The 21570-nt window shown below is 31.3% G+C and overlaps 1 protein-coding gene across 2 annotated transcripts in view; it reads right to left on the bottom strand.

Moving 5' to 3' along the window:
* Positions 1-21570, bottom strand: part of LOC117106826 (serine/threonine-protein kinase N2-like) — a 47619-nt gene that overhangs the window by 14969 nt on the left and 11080 nt on the right. For both annotated transcript variants that reach the window (XM_033248294.1, XM_033248295.1), the window contains exons 2-5: positions 15523-15810; positions 12467-12633; positions 10648-10785; positions 5718-5925 (exon numbers count right to left, since the gene is read on the bottom strand). In XM_033248294.1, coding sequence (XP_033104185.1) covers positions 5718-5925; positions 10648-10785; positions 12467-12633; positions 15523-15810 — 801 coding nt within the window. The remainder of the gene's footprint in view (positions 1-5717; positions 5926-10647; positions 10786-12466; positions 12634-15522; positions 15811-21570) is intronic.

Here is a 21570-nt window from a genome sequence, read left to right as displayed (position 1 = left end):
TACAATAAGAGATAATAAGAGATAAGATATTTATCTATCATTTGATTACAAAAAATATGAACGACGTTATAAAAATACGAGTTATAACTATTAAATAGACGCCGGACCGGTTTTGGCTTATGTGGACTATATTTGGCTGGGCCAAAATCGGTCCGGTGGACCGATTTTGGCCCCGGACCAAATTTTTCCTGACAGGCCCATGCCGTACGTAAATGAGGGGTTCTACTATATATTGCTTAAAAATCACTACTTTACTTTTATCCATCTATGTTTTTTATCATAGTATATTGAATTATTTTATTTATCCTCATAATTTATTGATGTTAAATTGTTTATCATAATTTATATGAATTTTCATGATCAACAATAACAAACAATTTTAGTTTGTGACTACCCTACATTATGCAAATTATATACTTTTTTTTCAAATCAAGTGATTTTAGGTGTGAATAATTAAAATTTGATTTAAAAAACACTTTCAATATTGAATATTTCATGGTCAAATACTGGAAATAATGTATTTAATAATGGTTGACTTGGACAAATAGATATATAATAATAAACATATTTTTAAAGCGTTTATTAAAGAAAAAAAAAACAAAAAAAAACACCGGCTTGTTAGCGGTGCTGGAAGATGTTAGAAAAAAGTTGGTTGTTTTGTTCAGGAGGCAGAGGCTGAAATATAAATATAGACACAGCATCATTTTAATAACTAGCACACTTGCTATAATTAGTTAATGAATTCTACATAGTATCATAATCTCATTTATAGGTTTGCTAAATTCCTGGGAGGCAGAGTTCCAATACAGTATGGGCATCTCATAATAATATCAAGTTTATGAAACGTTAATGAAGCACTGTTGGATAAATGTAGGGAAAGGAAATCAATTTAATAGGACTAGAAATATTTTATTGATGGTGATGATATTATTGATGCGGATGCTGAAATCAAGATGGTAGTAGCAGAGATGAATGATGATGATGACAATGATGGTGATGGTCAAATCTAGATAGTTATTTAAATTTTGATGGTGATACGATGGTGACGCTCACCCAAGTACGGCTCATGTAATACAATTGTTTTTTCTAGACCTTAAACTATCATTATTTCTTTTATCTGTCATATATTGACTTCTTGTGGAGGGGAGTCATAAGGGTTTTCTCTTAAACGGATATTGGTGCTTTACAAGTTTTCATAATTATTATTATTATTATTATCATGAGACTATGATGATGACGTTGATGATGATCATCATAATCATGACAGCGATGACAATCAATGAAGCTTGTCTTTACAAATCATATTTATATATCATATTATAAGAATGTTTTTACAAATCATTTACCGGGATATATATCATATTATTATAAAAATGTCTTTACAAATCATATTTATATATCATAATAAGAATGTTTTTACAAATCATTTACCGGGATATATATCATATTATTATAAAAATGTCTTTACAAATCATATTTATATCTCACATTATTATATTAATAGACAAAAATGATGAGTTATTATAAATTATGGTAGTTATATTTAATGATGATGATTATAATGACAATGATAATCATATGATGATGCTCAAAGTAGTTGAAATATAAAATATTGTAATGTTGAACCATCCCAAGAAAGTTTTCCAGATATTACACGAATACCAATGCTACTTGAATGAATATTAGCCTGTAGTTCATGCAAATAACATTACGATATTTCATCGTTGTACACAGGCCATCAATTTTTCATAAACATTAACATCATCTATAATTCTAACGGATTTTAGTACATCCAATACACATCACGTTAAGCCGATGTGATATCATCACGTTGTACTAGACCTCGATTCTAATAATACAAACAATAATTCTAAATATTGCTAAATAAATAACTTACGATATCTGTATGCAGCTGCTAAAAGCAATTGTATACATACATTACCATATTTGAAATACATATATCATTTATTAAAACGAACACAAATTTTAGACAATTTTTATTACCATTTCACATTCTGAAAACCATATTACATGAACATACCCACCTACTCACCTTTGTTTTCACTTCAGCTGCCCATCATGTAGGATAAGCAGTACAGTAGATTCATGTATTTGACATGATAGATACTGTCATATAATAGATGCATACATTATTTTAACTAAAATGCGGGCACAACTAATTTTAAACATCATTTGAATTAAATGCAATATTAATATTGAATAAAAACACTTTTCATCTACATAAAAGTTCACTCACTTGCCTTTTTATTTTTCAACTATGTTTTTAAATAAATGTTGTTCAAATATATTTACATATTGCTATTTTAGATTCTTTATAACTGAACTAAATTTTCACTCACTTGCAATGTCTTTATATCATTGTTTTTTCTCGGGTACCTATTTTCTTCAAATGTCATGTTTGATGGTAGTTTATTTTCTAACTAATAAATTTTTGTTCTAATGTTTTCCTAGCTCATTTGTTTCATTACTGTTAATGATTTAATTGTTAAATGTTTTATTGTTCATGTTTTATAACACAGTAGGAAGAGAAATGCCACTCAAGATCCTTAAACAAGGAACTCAAAGGGCAAAGGAATGAGATGATTCCAGCCACCTGAGAATCTAACCTTAGCAAAAGATTATAAAAGGTAATTGTCTACATTTCACATTATCATTGTTTCACAGCAAATTTTTTTTTCTCTTAATGCAATTTCTTTAAAAAAAATATGTAAAGTATTCATATTCAACTTTAATTGATTTTCAGTGTAAATTACACATAACCTAATTAACAGAAAGAGTACTTCCTTTCATTCTATGAAATATCTGTCATAACAAAACAAAGTTCAATATTTTTGTTGTGATTAGGAAAAAATATCTAAAAAGACCAACAAAAGAAAAAGTACAGTAATTTATTTTATCACAATTCCAGAAAACCAAAGGTTGTTCATGGAATAATAGTTTTCTGAGTGTCAATTGGGGCTACATCCTTGAACAATACTTGGAATTGATCCAACCATGATAACTACTAGAGAGCATTATAAACCTTGCTGCTTCATATACTAATATGTTCATCATTGTCATAGTGATATTATTGGAGGTGGTGGATACAAAAATAACTATGAACTATGGGTAATGACAAATATAAATGGATAGGGAGTTGTTTGTCAATGTAGGCAAGTCAAGGTATGAGGAATAGTGACTACGTACAGCAAATGGACAAAGTGCATAAGGAGCCATAAACAAGGGTTGGCTACTACATAATTGGATGTAGAGAGACTTATAAATGAAGGATGGTGACTAATATATGGGACAGTAGATGTATAATGTAGGAGTCTTGGTACATTTTACAAACAGTAGATACACTTTTTTTTATAAGAACACATTTTATAAGAACACTGAGGCTGAAATTGCTTAAAAATTAAGAACAATATAAGAACAAATTGAGGCTGAAGTAAAATGTCTAAAGAGATTTTTATATTTAAAAAATTAAAAAAAAAACCCAAAACATTATATCTACCTTGTGTGCAGTAGGTGTTCAACCTGTAATTTGTGGCCATTTTTACTAGGGCATTTTTTTTCTCTGGCTATTTTTTCAGGGGCCTTTTTTTCAGGAACCACTTTTTACAATAATAATTTGTTATGTTTGAAAAGTGTGTAACATAAGAACAAAATGATAACATTTTCAGCATGAAATAGGCCAAATATAAGAACACTGAGCATGAGCAAAATTTTACTGGTTCTTATACACACAAAAAAAAGTGTAAGGAAAGTACATTTTTATATGTAGGAAAGCCTAGAAAAATATGTTGTGGTGACAAAATAAATTTATAGGGGAAAGTGCATGTAAATGTACTATAGGGAATCCAATATGAGGAATGGTAACTAAATAGTTGGCCTAGAAAAACCAGGGTGGTAAAATGAATAAGGGCAGTGCATGTAAACATGGGGCAGCCTAGATAAATAAAGAATGTGTGATTTAAGTGGATAGAAGTAGTGTCATGTATATGGTTGAGGGTTGGCAAAGACATGTGGTGGGTGGTGACATACAGTATTGGTAAAAGTAGTGTACTTTAAATATAAGGTGGCTTCTAATAAAACTGGTAGAGCTGGTGCCTAAAAAGGATTTAGGCCTACATCGATGGCACCACCATGTGGTACTTCTGTATAAAAATAGGCTCCCAGCGGGAACGTGTGTCCATTGCTTGACGTCTTTTTTTTTTTTTTTTTTTTTTTTTTTTTTTTTTTTTTTTTTTTTTTTTACTACTTTCAACTCTTCTAACATTTTTGGGGGTTTTGCCACAAGGACTAATTTCAAAAGACTTTAGGCGACGCCTGACCATGCGCACCAGAGACACTGGACCCCCATCAGACAAATGCTGGCACCACCCCTCACAACTAGTAGGCCCTAGCCTACTATTCTCTGTGGACAACCTACAGTAGCCTAGCTACACTAGCTAGATGACGTACCGTATGATAAGTTAAAGGACTAAAATACAGATATCAGTTAATGATTACTAATTAATACTTTATTATACATGTATTTTTTAAATATAATTTAATATCATACAATAGAAAATATCATATTCATTATACAGAAAGTGTATAGATTATAGACAGGCCTTTATCATCACTCTCAAATGTAGGTCAAATGTACGCCTAATTGGCAATTAACTCGACAATGATCAATAAAGGCTGTGTTAGTAATGGTGGCTATGACTTATAGTATGGATGGTAATGATAGATGTTTTGATGCTTACGAGATACTGAAATGCATTTAACTTCATACCACAAGGTCTATTTCATCCATTAATTCTATTATTATCCTTGTTGTTTATACTGAAATTAGTTATAATTTTGATTATTTTTTTTTATATTAATATTATCATTACTGTTAAATTAAGTTCCTGTGTTATATTCAAGATCATTAATATACCATAATTTCATAACTTTTCACTGGAAAACCTCCAAAGTGGATTTTCATTTTAAATGTTCTCCTGTACCTCTAACTCAGTTTTAAATATTGATTATTTCTGGATTCATTTAATAATACCAGTCTTTAAAAGAGTCAAAATATGTTAACATTGTATGCATTAGCATTTAAAGGGGAAAAAATTATAATAAAGGATCTATAAAACAATATTATATACATAAAATCTTGTGAATGAGCCCCACATCAAATAAAAGACTAGTTTACCTTCTGAAGGCCAAATTTATATTTTCTGTGTTGAGCGAATGAACTTAATATATGAACTACTTACTTTGAATTGGCAGATTTTAATTGAAAAGTAGAATGAAAAGAAATACCCTTTCAATTAACAGACTCATAAATAATACATTCCAATATTCTTTTCATACTGTACATGATTTAAATACTACGTAGTAATAAATTTAAGGATTTGTTTAACAGTAGTAAAAAGTAGTCTAATCAATGAAAACTGAATTGTTGCGATCTATGTTTCATTGGAAGTGAACATTTATTTGGATGGTTTAATTGAATTTTTTAGGGTTCTTACAAAAATATTTTTTTTAAATTCTCAATCAATCATCATTGATATTTGTTTTGAAAACATGTTACTAATCTCGTCAGCGACAAAAATGTTCAATAAAGTAAAGTTTCTATTGCAATGTAATGAATTTGCAATTTAATGATGATGATAATAATAGCAATGATAAAAATGACATTGATGATGGTGATGATGATGATCAATTATACTTACTTGAAAATTCTTCACTTGTCCCTTTCAATGAGTATGACTTGGTGCTGTTTCTCTTAAGAAGACTTTTCGTCTCTCCAGGACTTGTACCAAATGGGAATGTATTGTGCTTGGATCGATTCGGGAAGAACTCTAAGATATCTTGGCAACCCATCAAACGTACATCAAGTTTCCCAGTTAGGGCCGCTGGCTTTGGCAACGTATTATATGACTGTAGATTAAAAGAGGAATATTTGTTCCGCATTAAATGCTAAGAAAATAAACAGAATTGGATATAAAGCAGAAGATATGAAAACTTAAAACAAAGAATGTGACACTAAATTCAATATTTACTGACACTTAAAGATTTGAATACAAACATTTAATTATCAGAACAAATATTCAACGAGATTGTGATCTATTGGAATTTAATTTGGAACAGACTGATTCATGACATGACCAAAAACACTTTCATTAACGAACATAATAATCTCATCTACAAGTAATATACTCAATAACAACTGTACACTTTAATGACCTCGTTCAGCTAACTCACTACAACACACATATAGATTTAATTACACACCTACCATGCAATTAGTTAATTACTATCTAGTTTGTATACTAATAAAAATGATAGATTTACTGGTATTAAGATCAGTTAAGAAATCAGTTATTGTAATAATAAACTATTATTCCTGTTCCAACATAACTGTCCCACATCATTTAAGGCAGGCCTGCATTAATCATCCTCTATTTCAGTCCAAACTCTCATAAATATAAAAAAATGACTGTGACACTATATTCAACATATGGGGAGGTGCAGGTGCAGCACTTATGGTGTATACTTGCGAGGAATTTGTAGCACAAGTGTGGGAAATAACTGGGTGAAATTGGTAGTTAAAGTCCCTGGCCTGTTAATAAAAATTACCCCATGGAATGTAGGATTTTCTCCTTAAAAAACTCCACTTTAATAATAAATATGCCTACTAATTAGTAATAATACTTTGTTATGTACTATAAAGTATAATTGCAATGGGATCCAATTACAATACCTGATGAATAAATAATGAAAGGTATATTTAAGTAAACTCATTCTTCTCAAAATTCATGAATTTCTATCAGTTGGGATAATCACTCAAAGGCCAATAATCACATTAATGTCCATTAAACACTTGCAATATGTTTCCATGGTGACCTAGTTACATAACCCTGTTCCTAAGGTGAGGTGACCTAGTTACATAATAAATCTGACAGTAAGGTGAGGTGGCCTAGTTACATAACCATGTACTCAGGTGACCAAGTAAAAGGTTGGTATTACATTGTAGACCAAATCTAAATATAGTAAATTTTTACGTTTGTTTTGGTAACATGGAAGACTGCAGAGCGAAAAAAGTTTACATTTATTGATCCAAAAAAAACAGAACAATTCAATGCAACTATGATGGTGGATACATCCCCGAGAACAACTTGCAATTTTTTTCGCAGTTGTTTTCAAATGCACTGAGTATTCAGTACATTTCCACGTCAGGTAGGGCAAAATTACACCTATACATGTTTCTCCAGACGCAAATCCAGTTATTGTCTATTATTCCATCACAACAATAACAATTAGTATCAATACTGCAGTACCCGCTGCTTACTTGGACTCGAATTCAACCCTAGCCATCAGGCGCAAGCTCAGTGGTCTAGAGGTATGATGCCAGGCTAGTGATCTGGAGATCGTGGGTTCGAGTCCCACCCGAGAACAACTTGCGATTTTTTTCGCAGTTGTTTTCAAATGTACTGAGTATTCGGTACATTTCCACGTCAGGTAGGGCAAAATTACACCTATAAAAGTATAATTACTTAAGATACTTTTTATCTTTATATTAATAGCATATTTTCATTTGTTTCATTCTTCTGTAATATAAAAACTAGGCAAAACATCATGGTATAGTACACCATATACTGTTCTACCAATCAACAGAGTTTAGTAGAAGTACATCATAGTACAGTGCACTCTCCCAATAGCGACCCCGCTCCGGACCAGCTACGATGTTCGGTTTTAAATAAAGTTTGGTTTGTAAAACATTTCTATCAAACCCTTTCTAAACAAGCTTGTTAGGCCAGCTAGGCCCTATCTGTTGAATTAGACATAGCAAACCCCTGTGGGTTTGTTATGATTAGCCTACAATACAGTAGTATTATTTAACATTTAATACGTACAGTACCTGCTGTTTGGCTGTACTAAACAGTAAATTTAATTATCAATATAATTGATGCTTTTTATAGTGTTTTTACATGGATTTTTTCGTCTGATATATTTTTCTAAACACAACGCATTCTTCATAGCAACGATGGTCTTGCTGGACGGTAAACAACAGGCAGGCCGCACCTCCAAAAGGTTGTGATGACGTCAGATCGCCCAAACTTTCATAGTGGGTGACTAAAACAAGCTCAGTGTAACCAATAAAGTTTCAATTAAACAGATTTATTAAAACAAATAAGAAACCCTCATGGTTTTCTTTTAAGAGTCAAATCTAAATAAATATAACAAATTGAAATTTCATTCTCCACAAATTTCCTCCATAATTAAATAAACGTGTCGTTTTTATCAACAGGTAATCTCAATGGCAACTCTACTGGATTAGAGCTAAGCCATACAGACGGTTCATTCACAGCGTGGTGTGCTAGGCCTAGTTGTTAATTCTCGGACAGTGATGATTATTGCGTTATTTCGTCTGGAAATCGATTGTTTATCAAATGTTTGTTCGGTTTGTAAGGTTGCTTTTTGTGTTCTGGACCAAATAATACATCCAGAATTCGGAGGGATTCGGTTTTCGGAATGCCATTTTATTAAGGTAAGAATAGGAATGATTTTGGGTCTTGAAAAAATTTCAGTTAAGCGTGAAATTCGGTTTTCTGACCTGTCGGTATATGAAGATTTCACTGTATACCGTGTTACTGTTACCACACTAATGTAATGTACATACTAAATATTGTGGTATTTCAGACTATATTAAAATATACAAACCATAGTCAACATATTAACAGCTAAAGCTAGTCTCTCCACAAATAATATAAAAAATAGATTAGAATACAAAAATACAGTAGTAGTAAGAAGAAGCACACACTATACTGTGTTAAGAAAAAGAATGCTAAATGAAAGAGTTAGAACAGAAGAAGCTAAATTAAATGAACTAAATAATATAAATATCAACCATAATAATAAAAAGGGAAAAAAACAAAGCAAAAATATAGTTAATATCATAATAAAATAAAACTTCAACGAAGAATAAAATTGAAGAAATAGCATTAAAATATTATTACAACCACCATGTTTGGCAATCACCATTTAATGAGATATAATTCTGTATAGGCAGTTGCTGCTGTACAACATTGTGATGGGTGTGGCTATTGCAATAGGCATGGCAACAAGGATGTCACTCAAACAATAGGCATACACACAGAACGAGTTGAGTGGGAGTATTTGGGAATGTGTGTAGGTAAGGGTGTTTTATCAAAATGTCCTCACTTAGGATTTATATTGGTGGATGAACTTATAAATCCTATATTTTCAATATAATATTCTAATTTTTATTTTTAATTAAAAAAAAAAAAAACGTTTAGGTGTGCCCAAGCCTTGAAATTAAATTTGGTACAAGAGGAATGGGATTAAGCTGAATACACACACATACAAAAAAAATGTCAACCAAGCTAAACCCTTGAAACCACAGCACACATATGAACTCCAAAACAAGTAGTACTCAAACAAGGGTGAGTGGACCTTGAGGTTAAACAATAGTAGGACATGCAGTAAGCTTGCCTTACATTTTTTATTTGTTTCCTCCTAGTAAACGGTACTTCTGGTAGTTTTTTATAATAACTAGACTGTAGTGAGAGATGATATAATGGTAAAAATTCAATTACAATGTTTTCTTATATATAGCGCATAAATTACTAAGTCTCTATGCACTGTTCCTTACTGAAAGATTGCAAACCATGATGTACACATGTAAAACACCAAAGCATGAATGAATGATCAAAGTGCATTTTTCATAGTAATTGACAAATTTACAAAACATTCCATAACTATTAATATTGGAAAATAAGAGCTATGGTATAGTATTAGGGTGCTCCCCATATAATCACAAGGTCTGCAGTTCAATCTTGGACAAGTTTTTTTTTTTTTTTTTTGAATTCCACTTTACAAGCCTCATGAAGAAAATTGGTTAGAATAGAGCCTTGCAGCCGGTCCTAAATGATTAGTTAAGCTTGAAGGGATGGTTCACCCCCTAATTACAAACCATATGCCCTACTTAAATCATAAAAAATATGTAGTGAGCTTGAAGGGATGGTTCACCCCTTAATTACAAACCCTATCCCCTACTCAAATCATAAAAATATGTCGGTTTTAAGTGCATAGTTTCCTAAGGAAATGATATAATGAGGTGGCTTTTAGGTATTTACAGGATATGGTATATTATTAGAAATGACATGACTATAGGCCTATTTTATATTCACAGGAGCATTAGAAAGATACTAATAGTTCACTCTTATCATTAAGAAGGATGAAGAATAATAGGGGGAAAGGTGATATAACTGAGAAGGAAGTTGAAATGATGAATAGGAAGGGATAACAAGGAACTAAAATATAACTGAGAGGGGAATGGAATAAGTTGGAAAGTGGCTGAAATGATTACTACAAGAAGATTAACTAAAGTGTGACTAGGAAAGAAGTGATTTACTAGACTGGGACTGAAATTTCAACCAGGCAAAGAGCTTTGGTGAATGAGAAGAAAAAGTGATATCTTCGAGAGGATGTGATAACTGGGAGAGTGGTATTTAAAGGCCTCAAGCCAACAGATTTCTTCTACTCCTCAATGTCATTAGAGCCTGATAAAGTAATAGGACAATCTATCTTCCATCACAATGTCTTATCATATTTGGGTATACTAACTATTGTACTGACCTGTGATCTGCCTGTTTTTAATTCCTCTTTAATAACATTAATGTTCTCTGAATCTGGAGGTAGCTCCTTGAGTCGAGCTTCTAGTGAAAGTCGTAGAATTTCCAATTTATGTGTTGATTCTTGTGCTCCCTTTTGTGCCTAGAAGATAACAATTAAATTTCAAAATGTGTTCTTTTATAGACAATAAAACATAACATTATTATAAGGAAATTCAAATTGGCAACATCAAGAATGAAAAATCACAAAATGAATTATAATTGCCTGAAAGTAAAGTTTAACATCTAGTCATAGAAATTATATTAGAACAATATACAAATTAAGATCAAACAATAAAAAATAAACATTAATTAATAAAACAGAATTAAATGAAAAACTCTACACAGACAGGCCTGTATGTACAATACACATTCCTGATGATTGTTTCACCTCAGCATTCCAGAGATACTTTTAATTCCTTATGGATTAATTAAAGCAAATTAAGGCATGAATTATCATTAATCCAAAATGACATTTTCCTGTGAATGCCAATCTGAAAGGGGTCATCCCCAGAGTAGGTCATATGTCATACATCACACACTCACTATGGAATGCAGCTGGTATTCCAACTTTACACTACATGGCAGAGAAACCTATAAATTACTTCATCACTTCATGACTATACTATACTTCCTCATCCCAAGTTTAGTAGGAAAGATCCCAGACTAGAAGAGGACACACAAATAGCCTATTTTTTAAATGAAATATTTGGTTAAAAAGAAAAGTAGTAATATTTGCATACTAAAATGAAAGGAACATATAAAATCATTTTATATCATTAAAACTTGCTTTTGGAGACGGGACTAATGGTTTTTCTTTCATTATGAAGTTTAGGAAGTGGTGTTGTTTTTCAGTTATGAGAAAAACCAAAGAATTGGCCAAGTTTTTAGCACATAGGATATTTGATTTCATTTCTAATCAATAACAGGATGGCTATAAACTATAAATATATCAACTTAAATCACTTGTCCGACACAAATAGCATCTGTGTGGTTACATAAAATAGTCAAAACACCCAATTTTCCTTCCTTTACCATTGTATAGGCCTGATTTGTAGAGTCAAAGTTGACAATATTTTTCACGTTACAAATGTGAGAAAAATGTGAGTTTAATCGACTAACATTGTCAACTACAGCTCTTTACAGATTCAGTCTCACGGTAGGTAGGGCTCTGCAGAATGTAGCAGCCCATGTTTTAATGTTTAAGAACTGAGAATTGTTGAGCTTAGCAATACATTGTTTCTGGATTTATAGTTGGCTGAAAACAGAGCCAAATGCAGGGCTAATCTTTTTAAGTGATTTTAAGTGTTCATCAAAAGCTTATTTCCCGGTATTTAAAATTGCATTTCATCTACCAACAATTTAGTAGCTTCACTGCAATAGTAAATTTAAATGTCACGAATGGTCGCACAAAAGAGGAACATGATTTTAAAGACCTAAAATTTGTATGCGACACTTATACAACCCCCTATTTTTATCGTAATTTTCTACTTTAAGCCTTGTCTTATATGAGAGTATATATAAGGTATATTTTTGAAGTATAATATGCTACATTAGACACTTCTTGTCTCACAGCAACAGTCCAGGGTCAAGTTAAATGGGACAATTAGCATTCTGAAAGTTTTTTGTTTTTTTTAGATCTCTGATTTGTTAGCATGAGGCCATTAGCAGATTTCTTTGATTGGACAAAGTTTCTGGGTTCATTTTCAGTTCAGTGACCTCCTTTCCGTAAGATCCACAAGATTCACCTTAAAAAAATTTTAAAATATGAATAAACAACTTACTTCTGCCAACCCTTTTCTGTCTGAAGTCTTCAAGCTTCCTAGGGTCTTCATAACATTCTTGAATCCATCAGATATCGCTGTTTCTATTCGTAGATGATGGCGTAATTCTTCTATTCTAAATTCTACTGGGTTCAACAAGATATCTGTAGCTGAAGGCCGCTTTATACCTGTAAAATCCAGGAAAATTGCAAGCGATTAAAATCAATTATTAAACTGTAGCTTCATTTTACCTCAAAGGTTAATGTCAGCCTGCACAGGTCAGAAATGCTCAAATGTCAACAAAGTACACTTATTTTTTAAAAGAACACATTTTATAAGAAAAATGAAGCTGGGATTGCTGAAAATAAAAGAACAAAATAAGAACAATTTGAGGTTGAGTTAAAATGTCAATTGAGTTCTTATGAGAAAAAAAAACACTATAAAAACTGGGAGGGAAATATGAAATTACAATTTCACAGTTAACTGGAAAAAAACAACAAATCAAGCATCAATAGGTTTGATTATGTAATACCCTCTATAATACAGTACGGTATAATAAACTCTTAATGATACCATAACAATTTTCTATAAATTGTACTGGTTCTTATTAAAAAAAGGTTAGTAAAACTAGTAACTGTTAGTTCAAGTAAAAACATAAAAACTATCATTATACTATATAAGAATGAAAGATTATTATGTTTAAAGTGTAGCATATAGGCCTATAAGAACTTCTTTATATTTCTTTATATAAACCATGAAAAATGAATTAAAGTTTTTTTTTACTTCAGATATACTGTACCTTCCCAATATAATTATCACACATTTTTGCCAAATAGGCTATAGAAACCATCAGTAAAACCAACTACAGATTAATTTGCTATCTAGTACCACTAAATATAAATTAGATGTAATAAAGGACTAACATGGCATGCCCCAAACAAAAACAATATAGGTTTACTGTATTATATAATAAATATTTAGCTTACCAATTAAACAAAACAATGTCATATTGCTGAATTTATATTTCCAAATGGTAAGAAAGACTCTACATCAATACACAGTGTAGTATTACTCTATAGCTGTTGCTTACACATGTTCATAGTATTATTAGTAGGTACATGTTTGAAATGTTAATGCATTTGCCAGGTACCCATAATACAGTATTAACACAGCTTGACCACCCAGCCTTTAACCACATAACTGCTCCTTTCCCTACCTCTATAGACAATGCTATTATTTTTGTGTATTTTATGGACTTGACATTAGGTTAATGGGACTGCGAGTTTCTGGGTTTTTTGGTAAGGATACCCTGGAGATTAAAAGATGTATCAAAGTTTACTATTATGACCCACAAAAGGTGGCAATCAATGTAAAATGGTTTGGAAAACAAAGTAATAAAATGAAGTTAAAATTAATCTATTTTTTTTAAAATAACAAAGAAAAAAAATAATCAAGTTATAAATTTACTATAAATACAAAAAAGAAAACATTGTTAAATACCATCATCACTATAGGCATGTAATTCTCTAAATCAATGAACTATAAAATGGTTTGGGAAAACAAAGTAATAAAATGAAGTTAAAATTAATCTATTTTTTAAAAATAACAATGTAAAAAATAACCAGTTATAAACTATAAATAAAAAAAAAAAAACATTGTTAAATACCATCACTATAGGCCTGCAATTCTCTAAATCTAGTTTAATACTAATAGGTTTTTGTCAATGTCATACAAAAATAACAATACAATAACGTGGACATATTGAGGAAAATGTGTATGGAAGTATTTTGAATGGAAATTGTTAATCCAATATGTGGGACGGAATAATGGAATGACCCTGCATGAGCATTTACCTATATCATGGGCGTGTCCTAAATAAAACAATGACTAATCATGGAAGTAAGATAACTGTACTGAAACCAAGATGGTACAAAGTTAAGGCCTTTGTCAATAGGGTGTGACCATTATAACTCAGCAAGATATTAATTAGGCCAAATTTTAAGAAATATTTCTTGTCAACTATTTTTTTAAAGAATAAATTCATTTATTTATAATCATATTATAGGCCTACAATAAATATCAAATTTGCTATTTTGAAGGACATGACAGGATAGATTAAAAACAAAAACAATGTAAATTTCTCTTTTTCTATTTCTATATTTAAAAGTAAATGTCCCAAAATATGGGTGGGAGCAGAAAACATGTTTGTATTTTATTCTGGCCTAAACACAGCAAGATATGGTTCCATTATCTCTGTATCATTCAATGAGTCATATACTGGAAAAGCCTTTATGCTTGGTTTTTAACAAGCCTTTGAAGGAGGAGTGATTGGAAATAGCAAATCATACAATAGCAGCAACAGTACAATAGGATTTAACAATAGTGTCGCTGACAAGAGTGTCATTCTGTGTAATTTGTGCAAGTACCACAGGCCAATGCACTTACTCAACTAAATTTAATTTCTTTGTGTTTGAAAATATTATTTTACATTTATATAGACATACTTTGGGAATAGAACCAATCAGTATATGAACATTATATTTTATTTTTACATATTATGATGATACTGTATCATTCCATACAATTATATGTGATTATATCATACTATACTGTTCAATGAAAATAATACATTTATATTAACTCAACAAGTTGTCAACAAATTTTATATACCATACTGGCATAAATTATAAAATAACCTCCGAGTTTTGAGAAGATTTTTGGACAATTTTTGTATTTTGGGTGTATAAGACAACCAACTCCCCACCCTCCCACCTCCTGTTTCACCATCGGAAATTCCTACTTTTTGCTGCTATTTATAGTCTTGATACTGTATCTAGCTAAAACTGGAGCCAAAGAAGGGCTAATCTTGCAAATAATAGCATTTTATGGTAGTTACAGTAGTAGCCTAATTTCAGTAGTAAATATGAGTGATACAGACAATCTGCACGTAAGAGGAACATGATTTAAAAATTAACATAATGCACGTGTTGCGCATATAAGATGACCCCCTGTTTTTCGATCGTGATTTGCAAGTGTCATCTTATATACGCGAGAATATACTGTATTTTGGCACTTACTTTCTCGTCTTTCACCATTCGTGTTCCCTGAAGGAGTCTGAGATTGGTTTGCTTTAAGTAATTGCATACGAATGAATTCTATCTTTGTCTTGCTATCTTGCAACATCTGCTGGGCCTCAGCCAGCATCTTACGGTCTTTACCGGAACCAGATGAGTACATCTGAAGCATGTTCTCCGCACCCGCTTTCACCTTCATTTCAATCGCTAGTTGGCGCTCTAATGCTATGACACGTGTATTAATGGGACCTTTATCATTTTGTTCCGGTGACATTGGTTCTGAAGGATCACCTGGAGAAAGACAGAATGTAATTATAAAATTTAAAATTCAAAATAATAATCAAATCAAGAAAACAAGTGTAATGCATTTTTAATTCAATATATTCTAGTAAACATTTTCAGATCAATTTGTGTCAGATACAGAAGCAACATCTGGATCTGGGCCACACAGATAGGTGATAACACTGACATTATAGGTAATACAGTAATTATCAATTATGGTTGAAAATGTTTTTAATTAGAAAATATTTCTCAATTGACAATCAAATTTGTGATTTTAATCTGTAAAGAAATAGTCGCATTAAAAGTAAATATCTTGCAAAATAAAAAAAATACATGTGAACTTATCAAAGTAGAAAGCAATACACTTGTCAATGATTACCAAATAAGGTCTGAACTTTGATTTCTGTACAGAAGGTTTATTTATAAAATGAATTTCCTTGAGATTACTGGCTATGTCATAAATTTTCAGGTTTGTCTAAATACTAACATACAAAAATCAATGGTAGTTCAATGTCTGACCATGGAGTTCTGACCAAACACTTTTAAGTCTGACAGATCAGACTTAAGCTCTGTCCACACTATCAAATTTTCAAAATTTTCACATTTTCAAATTTTCTTTGACAAAAAACTGTTGTACAGTACAATATACCCATATATAGCCATGATGTGCCTATATATGGTCATGATGTGATGTCATCATGACCATATTTAGGCAAGAGTTTGGGTGTGGAAGTGTGGTGGACTAATTTTATAAAAAGAAACAATGATGATCTAAAAATAACAAAAATAATCACTTTATTTTGTACTCTTTCAATGAATATTGAGGGATCACTGAAAGGAGTAGACCTGTTTCAAATCTTGTAAAAATGATGAAAATAATGGATGAAACCTAGCGTAGAACTGATTTTCTCCAATTTTTTTTGTCCTATTGAAATCTCTGTTTCTCTCCAATTTCATGTGTACAGTAGACTTTCTTGCATATTGACAGTATTCTATTTGAATAAGCTTTGTTTATACATGTCATGCACTGTATGCCACAATGAATAAGAAAACAATCACAATCAAAAATAACAACAGTGAAATCAGCACCGACTACTGCAGCTGATACAATCATAACAGCTAATTTTCAATGGAAAAAAATTACTTAAAATGCAACCATTTCTGATTAAACTTTTTCAATGTAAAGGGATAACAATGAAAGTCCTTGACATTTTTGCTGTTCACTGTTACCTCAAAAAAGGATCTGGTATTAATTTTTGGTCAAAATAAAAGGCGGCGTTGTGAAATGCAACCAATAAGCTTCCTTTAAGAACATGACACCGGGATCAATGTATTGCAAGATATTGGTTTGACAGCTACGACTCCAGTATATAACCTCAACCAAGACTTCTGATGTTGATAAAAAAGTTGATTATTACTAGATCAAGGAAGTGGAAGGCATTTAGTCGGGTTTAGATCAAGGATTGGACCTCTACCTGACAGCCTGAGGAGTTTTGTGTTTGAACAATTAAGTTTTAAAATCTATCATGGGCTACAGTATTTTATGATTTTTAACATTTTATTTATTTTATTCTTATTTTGTGTACCATTTCTTAATAGAAGACTTTCAAAATGGGAATTAATTCCACTTATATTAATTAATCTGGTTTAAATCCTTTAATTAAATTACAATGTATTCATCGCTTAAAAACGACAGAACTACCAGCAGATGTCTACATCAATGTATTTGTATGAGTTTCCCTTGATTTTCTGCCCATCATATCAAATTAGGTTTAAAACAAGTTTAAATCCATTAATTTGAAAAGATGCATGATAATTTTGAGAATAATTTGTCTTCTACAGTATAAATTTACTATGTAGGCATATTTGACAATTTCAATAATTAAAAAGTTAAATGACTGTGAAGGGCATCATTTTATGAAGTACCTCAGCTGATATTTTGTGAATTATAATTTCAAGAAAAAAATAAATAAAAAAAATTGAAATAGATAAGAGTTGCCTTTCCACTGGTCATCCTACAAATTTAAAAAAAAAAGGATTTTTTTTTTAGGTGAAATGGAATCGGCCAAATTTTGTGTTCAAGTGGAATGACCTTATATTAGGGGACCTACGGTAATAATAATTACAGTATATAAGGATAATTATAAAGCACTGATAAACTATGTAGGGTGAAGAAACAAAAAAATGGACAGAAAAACCAAACAGAGCCTCCAACCAAAGGAATTACCATTAACCTAACTAACCAACCTCTTGACATCAGTATTCACAGTTCCCAGTAATTTAAGGCATACAGTACAAACTGACAGCAGGCAACTATGATCACGTATCTACAAATTTATGTGCATATTTAGTTTATTATATTCAGACAATTGCTTACGTATCAATTTTCTCTTAGTCTATTGACATTTAATATTCATTGCCACTCTTTCAGCATTACAATTGAACCATTTCAATCTTGCGGAAGATAAAAACATACACTACTGGGACAGAATTATCTGATTTCTTATTTCATTATCCTTTTCCATTAACCCTATTTATATGTTAGTGATTGCTTTCAGAGTTCACTGAAGCTAACTATTAATTTTAAAATGTTATTAAAGATGTATTGTATCATGTAATATAAAAGTTATCAACTTGAACATAGAAATTAGTGTATTTAAAGAATGTCTACCCATCAGTTTACAGCGAAAAATGATAGAAACACTTCTAGTCACTGGAAGTTTTTTATTATTTTTAGTATAATATTTTGGTTTAAAAATCAGGGTACACATTTTTTTAATTTAATCAAGTTAAATGGACAATACATCTTTAAGCCTTTATTCTACTATACCTTATTTTTTTCATTTTTGTTTAAGTCAGACAATTACTGTATTTAACTTGCGTGTTAGGTACAGTAATCTGTGTACAAGGCGAACCCCAAGACGATTTTTGTATAAGACGTTTACCTGTTTCATCGTCAATATTTCTACTTTTTGCTGCTTTTAATAGTCTGACACTGCATCTAGCTGGCTAAAAACGAAGCCAAATGCAGGGCTAATCTTTCAAATAATACCATTTTACAGGCTTTTAAAATGTTCATCAAAATCTTATTCCCCGCATAAACTGTGTTTATTCAACCTTACAACGACCAATGTCTAGTCTAAATCAATTGGAAGAGTTTCACGTATGCCAAATTCGGAACCAAGTTCTTCATAATTTGTGAGCATTTGTTAAATTTACCGATCTAGACCTACTTACCTAATTATACCCTGGGACTTTGCCCAGGGAAATGCTTGTACGTGAAGTTGGGCGTAAAGTCAGGGGTGGGATTTTTACTCCAGGTGGGACTACACTGGAGGAACTAAGGTAATGTACTATCTACTGTATGACAAAGTCAAAGTTATTTATTTATTTATGACAAAGAAAACTTTATCATTATCAGTATACCCGTAGAGACAATGTTTTTATGGGTTTGTGAATTTATCAAAGTATGACATTAAATTACATGTTAATGTATCTCTATTGAATATTTTTATGAAAGTACAATAAATATATAGGCCTATAACAAATTACTAGCAAGAAAAAAGAAAAAAAAAAAACAACACAAGTATGCAATTTAAAATGTTACAAGGTTGATGCTATATTACAAAGAAGCCAGTGTCTAAATTAGTAACAGTAACACATTAGAGTGTACAAAATGGCTCTATATAAATATCAAATTATTATTATTAGTACTGGCTCATTCTACACAGGTCACATGCACAATAGGTCATTTTCAGATTCAAGGTCAAAGCTAGCCTGTCAGCAGTTAATTATGAGGAACAAACAAGATACTGTTCAATATGGTTCAATCTACAAAAATAGTTTCAGTTTTTATTACTACTGTACTGATTCCCAATGATTCCCATGTTAAATTCCGGATGGAATGGATCAATCATTATCATGGATAATTAAACTAATTCCTCCATGGTTAAATTACGGTTAGACAACATGTTTGATATATTGCATCTATTAAAATATGTAGTGATATAAAAAATAAATGTGTACATGCTATTCTTCTTCAGTATTGCTTAGTTACATTGTGTTTATTGTCAATATTGTCATCCATTATTAAAGGTGGTCCTTGAGGAGAGATGACAATGTTGCGTCATCTATCCTATATCTTCATCTGTACTTCGATTGAGTTTATATGGTTGCATCTCGATTATACGATGGTTACAGTCAGGATTGTGCCATGAATAGATCGAAGTGTTATATTTTGCTAGGCTGGATTTTCTACCCACACATTTTACAATAAATGCATCATCCATATTTTTCTCCATTTTTCTCACATGAGGTACAATTTTAATAAAGCTGTGCAAAAAGCATTTTTTGTCTCTTCTTGATTTTCTGTTTTTCTGTTGAATGTTGAATCTAGTTTATTACGATAATAAAGTGTGTAAATAGGTAGTGTTTTATACTGCACCTACCAGCCTGTTCAATAGTGGATGAAAACAAATGAATTAAAATTATGAGTCTATTGAAATCAATAGCAAGCTATAGAATATGCTGTAAATCTCTCTGTACTACAACAAATACACTACCATTAATTCATTGCTAGCCATTTTCCCTTCAAGATCAATAACTATTGGAAATATTAATATAAATGAAAGAAAAAACGTTCAACTAGATGAATCAGTAATCTTTTAAATCAAGGAAACTAATAACATACATAAAAATCTTCAACATACAATACCAAGAAAACATTAGTCATTACTCAACAATTGAAACATTGGAATTAAAGGTGACAGAATGTATAGTATTATGCCATCTAAAACCTCACATACCACTTAATTGCCTATTAAGTATGATAAAACAATCTAACACCTACTATACTATAAAACAAAGTAATCACAATAAACAAGAGATCATGAAAGGCTTCCTTTAGATCACAAGCCATAATATATTCAAAGTCAATGAACTTTAGATTTTGTTTAAATGTCAATTTCCATGTTTGCGAAGCCATAGTATTAAAGCCTATTAATTGAGGTTCCACTGCACACATCACACAGTATGAAAAAGATAATTTATTCATAATTCATCATGGCGCTTCTTAAAATACAAATCACAAATTTAAAATATAATTTTATTTAAAAAAAAACTGACTTGCATTCCTATACTGTACTACACCACTAAATGCACACAATATTAAAATAGTTAAAAATGAGACAAGAGTAGCAAGGTTAAGATGATTACATTTTTTAGCTTTAGGATGAATGAGGTTAAACCAAAATACAATCTACAATCTTAAAATGTTGCACTCTTATACCCGATTCACACGTACAAAAATCTTACCAAATGTAACCAAAAGTAACATTTTACGGCACGTGTGAAAGTACCTCCGTGTAATATCCTTGTAAAATCTCGGAACGTCTCGGTAATCTTTACCAGCCTCAGCGAGGCTGGTAAAGCTTCCAAGATGTAGCATGGATGGATCTGCGCATGCGCAGGGATTTCAACACAACAACAATCTACTGTGTTTCACAGGGTTCTTTGAATTTTCTTCCTTCTGCAGACGATTCTGATCCACTAGAAATAGATAGGCCTAGTTTTTCTCAATGATGAATAAATTACCCTTGTTATTGATGTTAATTAGTAATGGTAGAAGAAGAAAGATATACATTAAATCATCGGGATGGTGTTAGTACTATTACTAGTATTATCAAGAGTCGACAGACACGTTGGAAGCTATGCCTAGTTTAGTAGTAGTAGTACAGCAGTTGTTAAGGGCATTGATTGCTGCTTCGAATG

The sequence above is a fragment of the Anneissia japonica genome, unplaced genomic scaffold (assembly GCF_011630105.1).
Source record: "Anneissia japonica isolate Jap-2015-1 unplaced genomic scaffold, ASM1163010v1 scaffold1165_len1893470_cov193, whole genome shotgun sequence".
NCBI classification, from domain to species: Eukaryota; Metazoa; Echinodermata; class Crinoidea; order Comatulida; family Comatulidae; genus Anneissia; species Anneissia japonica.
The sequence above is the reverse complement of the archived record's forward strand: the minus strand, read 5'-3'. Positions and strand labels throughout refer to the sequence as shown.